The 6,471-nt window shown below is 40.4% G+C and overlaps 1 protein-coding gene across 7 annotated transcripts in view; it reads right to left on the bottom strand.

Moving 5' to 3' along the window:
* GRID1 (glutamate ionotropic receptor delta type subunit 1) overlaps positions 1 to 6,471 on the bottom strand; it is a 605,033-nt gene that overhangs the window by 29,998 nt on the left and 568,564 nt on the right. For all 7 annotated transcript variants that reach the window (XM_068950711.1, XM_068950715.1, XM_068950709.1 and 4 more), the window contains one exon: positions 1,292 to 1,487. In XM_068950711.1, coding sequence (XP_068806812.1) covers positions 1,292 to 1,487 — 196 coding nt within the window. The remainder of the gene's footprint in view (positions 1 to 1,291; positions 1,488 to 6,471) is intronic.

Genomic DNA, 6,471 nt, shown 5'->3' with positions numbered 1-6,471 from the left:
GAAAGAGAGAGAGAGAGAGAGAGAGAGAGAGAGAGAGAGAGAGAAAGAAAAAGACAAAGAGGGGGAGAGAAAGGGGGGGGGAGAGAAGTGTTTGTGTAAGGACTTTATGCAAGAGCCACACAAGCCACTGGAAATCTTACGTTAAATTATTTTGATTTGGGAACTGGGATGGCCCTGTATCGCTGTGGTCAGCCCACATATGGCACTGTAAAGAAAACAGTAAATTTTGAACACGTTCCCTCGGACCATTTAGAAAAGGTTTCAAAGATTCAAAGAGAAGGAAAAAACCCAACCCCAAACATCTTCTGATTTCCCACTTAAGCAAGCATAAAGAACCTGTAATATATTTATTCAGAATCACTGTTTTATTGTCAATAGAATAATTCTGATCGAACGCTCACTACTGTAACAACAGCCATTTGCTTGTTTTGTGAAAAAATGAACTGATAAATACAGGGAACATTTTTCTCCAAAAGAGCAACACATTAAACTTTTCCCCGACTATTTCTGCATCTCTTCTGGCATAAAGTACTCCTGGACACATGCGTCTGATGTTATTTTGACTGGTTTTGCTGAGCTACTATATGAGAAGCAGAGAAGAAGGAAGAGTGGCCGAGGAAGAACGAGGAATGTGCGTAATCTGAACCAGGGATGTTCATCACAGAACTCAGCACAGGGATGTAGGATCCCCAGCCACCTTATAGCAAGGCCTCGAATCCCACATCAACGCTCAGTTTCATCAGGAAAAATGTGTGGTCGCATGGGACAGAAATAAAAGTTAGGTGAAACACGGTGACACGCTAAAGAGCACGTGCATGTTTTACGATTGGAATAAACAAAGAAAATCTTACAAGAAAATTCTGTTCCAAGAGAAATGGGTACGCTTTCAGTGAATCCCCGGACTCCTACCTGTCTCGTCAACACTGCTTAATCCACTGACTCGGCAAAAAACACAGGAATGAGCAAAGGACAAGATTCAGTACCTGGATAACGTAAAGAATGAGATTCAAGATGGTATTACTAGAGCTCTCAAGAATCCCAGAAACCTAACGGCCAGATCCAAAAAGGATATACTGGTGATTTAGGCAGAGCGACGCTCATTCCAAACCATGACCTCAAAACAGGCTGCTCAGCTGCTATCTAGTTACTAAAAGAAACTTTAGAGAGGTACATTTTGGTTGAAAATTACTATGTAATTGCTTTCATGTAACTTAACATTCATTCATTCAATTCAGGCAAACAACAGTGAAAGCACAAAAATTAAATGTAAAACCCTATAATCCAGTCTTACCTTCCTGATGCCTTCAGAAGGGTTCGATACACAATTGTCTGCCCCATTATTCTTACTGATTGTCCTCCACAGTTCAGCAAATGTGTTATCCTGCTCCAAAGGGTTTGTCCCTTTCGCTTTAAAGTATTCATACACTGCTGAGTCCCTGACTGTACCATAAGATATATCCATTTGTTTGGACAGATCCTGAAACGTTCTGAAATTCAAGTGATATTGACACGTTAGCGTTAGGCGGTACGTTAGTGACTTTTCATTCATTACATGATTTCTTTCTACCTCTGTCTTTAGACAGAAAGAAAGCACTTACCCTCAACAAAGTCGTATTTGCATATCTCTTTCCTTTACCATAAAAGAAAACCGAAGAGTAATTTAGTTGTATTGAAATCACGCAAATTTCATTATACTTGAGCTTTTCCCCCCCCCCCAGTGAAGACTTTTTTGAACAGATAACATTCATATTAAATACCAGGATGGCAGATTTACACGGGAACGTAGCATGATAAAGGCTTATCGAAGCATGGGAAAAACTAAGATTATAAATGTGTAAACTCCTAACCACAATCACCAATCACCAAAAACATCTCACAGAATTCAGTGGAATTAGTTTGCAGTAACGTGACTGTTCTATTTGACTCCAATCAATAGGAATGTCTTAAATAAATAAAAAAAACACCGTAGTTCCAATTTTCACTAAGTCTCTCTCTCTCCCTCCCTCCCTCTTTCTCTCTCTTTTCACAGCCTCTGGTAAAACAGACATTTTTCATTCACACAGAGACATAACTTTCATTTACTCATCATACCACTCTGGAAGTGTAAATGGGCCTCATCGTGAGTGACTGTGAACGCGCCATTTATTTTCAAATTGTACAGAATGTAATTCACTCCTGTTTTACAGCCTTTTCTGCACAGAAAGGTGTAAATCACTGCTTGTGTCACTGAAAACTAGGCCAAGTTTCAAAACATTTAAGGTGGTATCACTGCTATCAAAAAGAAGCATCCTTTCAATTTTCCACCTTCAGTCATTCATTTCTATTCCTGCACCCCCTTCCTTTGTCCTGAAGTATCACTTTTGTGTAGCTGCACAATTTTTTTTTTACCTATGCATATATACACTCCAACACACATACACAAGTTATTAACACCACCTGCGGTAGCAGGAACTACGCTGAATCTCATAAACAACGATTTACTTCACGCTTTGTAAATGTGTAACCTCACATAGTAACCACGACTTCTTCAGATGCTTCTGATCAGCCAGCTAAGACCGGCTGAGACCAGTCAGACTACAGCAACCCTCCCTCCCCCACTAAAGGCTCCTTTATCCCAAAAACAACCTTTCAGAAAAAGGAGCCTCCTCAAAACATGTGAAAAGCAGAACTTGCCCCACTCATGCCACCTCCAAGTCCTTCAACCACCCAAGTAAAACATTCTGTCTTTCAGCTCTCACAGAAGATGAGCAACTTCCCCAAAATCCTCCTAAAGAGCCTTCTTTTGGCCCACCACCTGAACTTGTTTTCCACAGCTGAAGACTTATGACAGAAAACATTCTCCTGCCTCTCTCCTCTCTACTGCACTGCGAGGCTCCCACTATTTGCACCTTACATCGCTGGGAGAGCCCATACCCCACTACTTGAAGCAGAGCAATCTGAGCACGTACACAATGCTACATAAACACATTCAGAAAAGGCCTGCATCTTCTCCATCAGGTCACGTCCGGGTCTTCAAGTGCACCTCCTTACGCACCCCTATACCTGGATCAGTCTACCAGCTCTGGCCCCAGAGCTGCAGCTCAGGAGGGACCCCCTCTTCTTCCCCACCAAAAGTCTTCATGCTCTAAGGCTGCTTCTAACATTTTAAGTGGTTTAAGTTCTTAAATTGTTTTAAGGACTTTCAATCATTTAAAGCTGTTAAGCAGCTTTAAGTAAGACTGAATGAACAGTTTTCCTCTATATTAATTGCACACGTGTGGATTTGGGCTAACTACGGGAGTTACATCAAAACTCAAGCTTCCTCTTATTTCTGTGGCTATATATATATATGCCACTCTGGTAAAATACCATATGAGTGCCCTGAAGTTGCTGGACTTTAGAAATTCTAATGAAAAATGAGAGAATCTGTGTCAGTCTCCTCTCTCTCTCACAACCCTGAAAGTCACATTTTCGTCTCCTAAACGTTTCCTAGACATTTCATTGTACAAGGCCATTTTTTTCTCCCAATCTTGATCTAAATGATTACATGCCACACTCAGTGCCTTAACCAAAAAAAAAAAAAAAAAAAAAAAAAAAAAAGCTTTATCCTATCACATGGAATTAGTTGCATTCTAGGGATGGATGCTCTGATTTTCAGCAGACACATTTCTTCCTATTAGATGTATAAACGTCTAAGAAAGGAACCCAATACGCACCAGAGCATTTCTGCTGCAACCTTTTCACACAAAGTCTGGTGCGCAGATTTCAGTGTAGGTATGAGTGCATACCCTTCAGAAGCATACCAGTAGAAACACGTTCTTTAACACAACGCTGAGCTGATTACAAACGCCTACTATTCATAAAGACATTCCGTTCGCTTGAAAAATTGAGAATGAGAGTTTGGACATTAAAAGAAATAAAACCCCATGGTTTTAATAACGCTGGTACTTTCGGATCACTTTTACTGGCTCTATGACTGCGGAAAGATCTTAAAATTTGGCAGCTTTTTGTAAGAACTACGCCTTTTCTTTTAGCCAAATTATATTTTATCGATAAGCAGTACTCTACGAAAGCAGAGTACATCTTACATTTTGGACAGCGCATGCTCTTCAATTCTCTCAACGTTCCAGTGCACAGTGAGCAAACTCTGGGTTTAAATTACATGCTTTGCTGGACCACAGGCTTGAACAAATAATCAGTCCTGGTAGCAATGAAGGAATTCCTACTAATATTTAAGTACGCCTGGGTGTTGCGAATAAGATAACTACCATCCCTGGCAGTGTTCCTGCTTTCCTGCTTTTTCCAATTAAAAATACCAAATTTTGTTCTAAGAAACCATAAATGTCAAACAAAGCGACAGCTTGGGATGCAGCTTGTGAACTATGTTCCTTGGGTGCGAAACCGGAGTTTCAAGCCACATTCAATTTCCTTCTTACCTTTTAATCATGCTCTGGAGATGCCTAAAGTTCTCCCTTAACGCCATTCCACAACGCTGTGCAACTTTATCTAGCCTTTCTTCACCCTCGTTTGGCACAGAACTGCTTACGTATTGTTCTCCTTGACAGAGAACAAATACTACAGTCTATACAGATATTAGTCTGGTCTGTATAAAGGAGCTGGATGCTGCTCTAAAACACAGTCATTAAACGCAAACCATAAAATTACCTAGAGATTACATCAGTTTATATTTAGAAATAAAACATGGCCAAAGCTGTCAACAAGTCCCCCCCAACAGCCTCTAGAGTGTTAGTATAAAATCGCAACTCTCAGCTGAACTCAATGGCAACCTTGTGATACTTGTTTAGATCTCAAAAAAATGATTGGGATCACTGCTAAAATATGAGATGGGAAACAATCCCAATGGAAATCAGAGAAAGTCTGTCCATACTTCTTTTGCAGAACAATCTTTTCTCTTCCAATTTCTATTACCGTTGCGATGCGGGCAAGAACAGTTTTCCTTTTTTCCCCTCTTCCACCTACAAAACCCAGTAGTTTCATTTGAAATAGGTTCACACATCATCCCTATTTTAGCTTGCAGAGTTTTCCTAGGAGAGAGAACGTGGGATGCCGTGCATCCCAGCATTAGAAGCATCATTCCTGCAATGCCCTATTTGATGTATTGTAAGAACAGCCGCTGATAGAGGGAGATTCTCTATACTACAGCACCACTGGAAATTTCTCGGGACAGAGCCAGGTGATCACTAAGGGACACGGGCCAGGGTCACAGCAGGTCACCAAGCTTGCAAGCAGTTCCTGTAACGTAAGTTCAGAAAAAGGACAGCGACTGTAAGAGTGAGAAAATAACCTTATTCCGTAAATCCAATGCATCGCTAAGCAAAAACTACCTCAAAAGTTATCTCAATGGGGAACGGTCTAGAGAATTATCCAAGATACTGTAGCTCCTGTACAGAAGATTTGTCTATATGATATTTCTTTATTCACACTGGAGTGACAACTTGCAGCTCCTTGGTTGAAGAAGTAAGTGACCAGAAGCTCTGGGCATGGTATCTGCTGCTGTCTTTTACAGACTGAAAAAAGATCATCACAAATGCTGTTATTTTACACCTCTCCCATCTTCCGTCATTAGAGAAGATGATTCACTCCTGAATTTCAGATTCCGGCAGTATCTTAGGATTGTGTCCTTCTCTAAAATCAGCCGCGCTCATCATTCTCAGACTTTATTTTGTTTTGCAAACAGCAGTTAGCTGAACCCACCTTCTTTAGGTACTCAAACTCTTGGCTCACCTTCCTACGGCAAAGGTTTCATGCATTTAATACCTAAAATTATTTGCAACAAAAATCTGTAGCGTAACAGGATGCCCCATTAACCTTACCACCTCCATTACTGGATCTCACAACCCATTACGGACTCTCCGTAAGTGTGATTAAAGATAAAGCTAGTAAAGCAGAAAAAGCCAATGTTCCTCATTTACAGTTACAGGAGCTAAACTTCGCCTTGTAGATAAATACATCCACCGTGCGATTGTTATAATAGGCAAGTACATGTAAACCAATTGATTTAAGGAAATGTATCTGTGGTTGGTCACAACCAAAATGGTGTATTTTAGAACTACATTACCAGCTAAAATATTTAACTCTTGTAGTTACGCCTGCTAGATAAATTCAACAACCGACACCTCATTTCCAACGGAGCTGCAGTTACCTCATGTGCAGTTAACTGAAAATCAGATTTAGGGACTGTTTTTTGTAGAAACGTACTGATGTGAACCGTATGCTGCAGAACAAACATTCAGGCAGTATCTGTTCTAGCAGTCGTGCCTAGATCACCAGAAATAATTGCCAAAATAACAATACTGGTCAAGTTAAAATTTTTGGAGATGCTTTCTTACTAGCAAGGGACTGTGCAGCTGAACTATAGACAGTAAAAACACTCTGCCAACGTAGGTTTATTCTATTTTGAACTGCTATAAGCAAAAACTTTCCAGTTAAATCATATCAACAAACCTTGTCTAGACTAAACCTGTCAGTAGG

Source organism: Struthio camelus, chromosome 7 (genome assembly GCF_040807025.1).
Source record: "Struthio camelus isolate bStrCam1 chromosome 7, bStrCam1.hap1, whole genome shotgun sequence".
In the NCBI taxonomy this organism is placed as follows: Eukaryota; Metazoa; Chordata; class Aves; order Struthioniformes; family Struthionidae; genus Struthio; species Struthio camelus.
The sequence above is the reverse complement of the archived record's forward strand: the minus strand, read 5'-3'. Positions and strand labels throughout refer to the sequence as shown.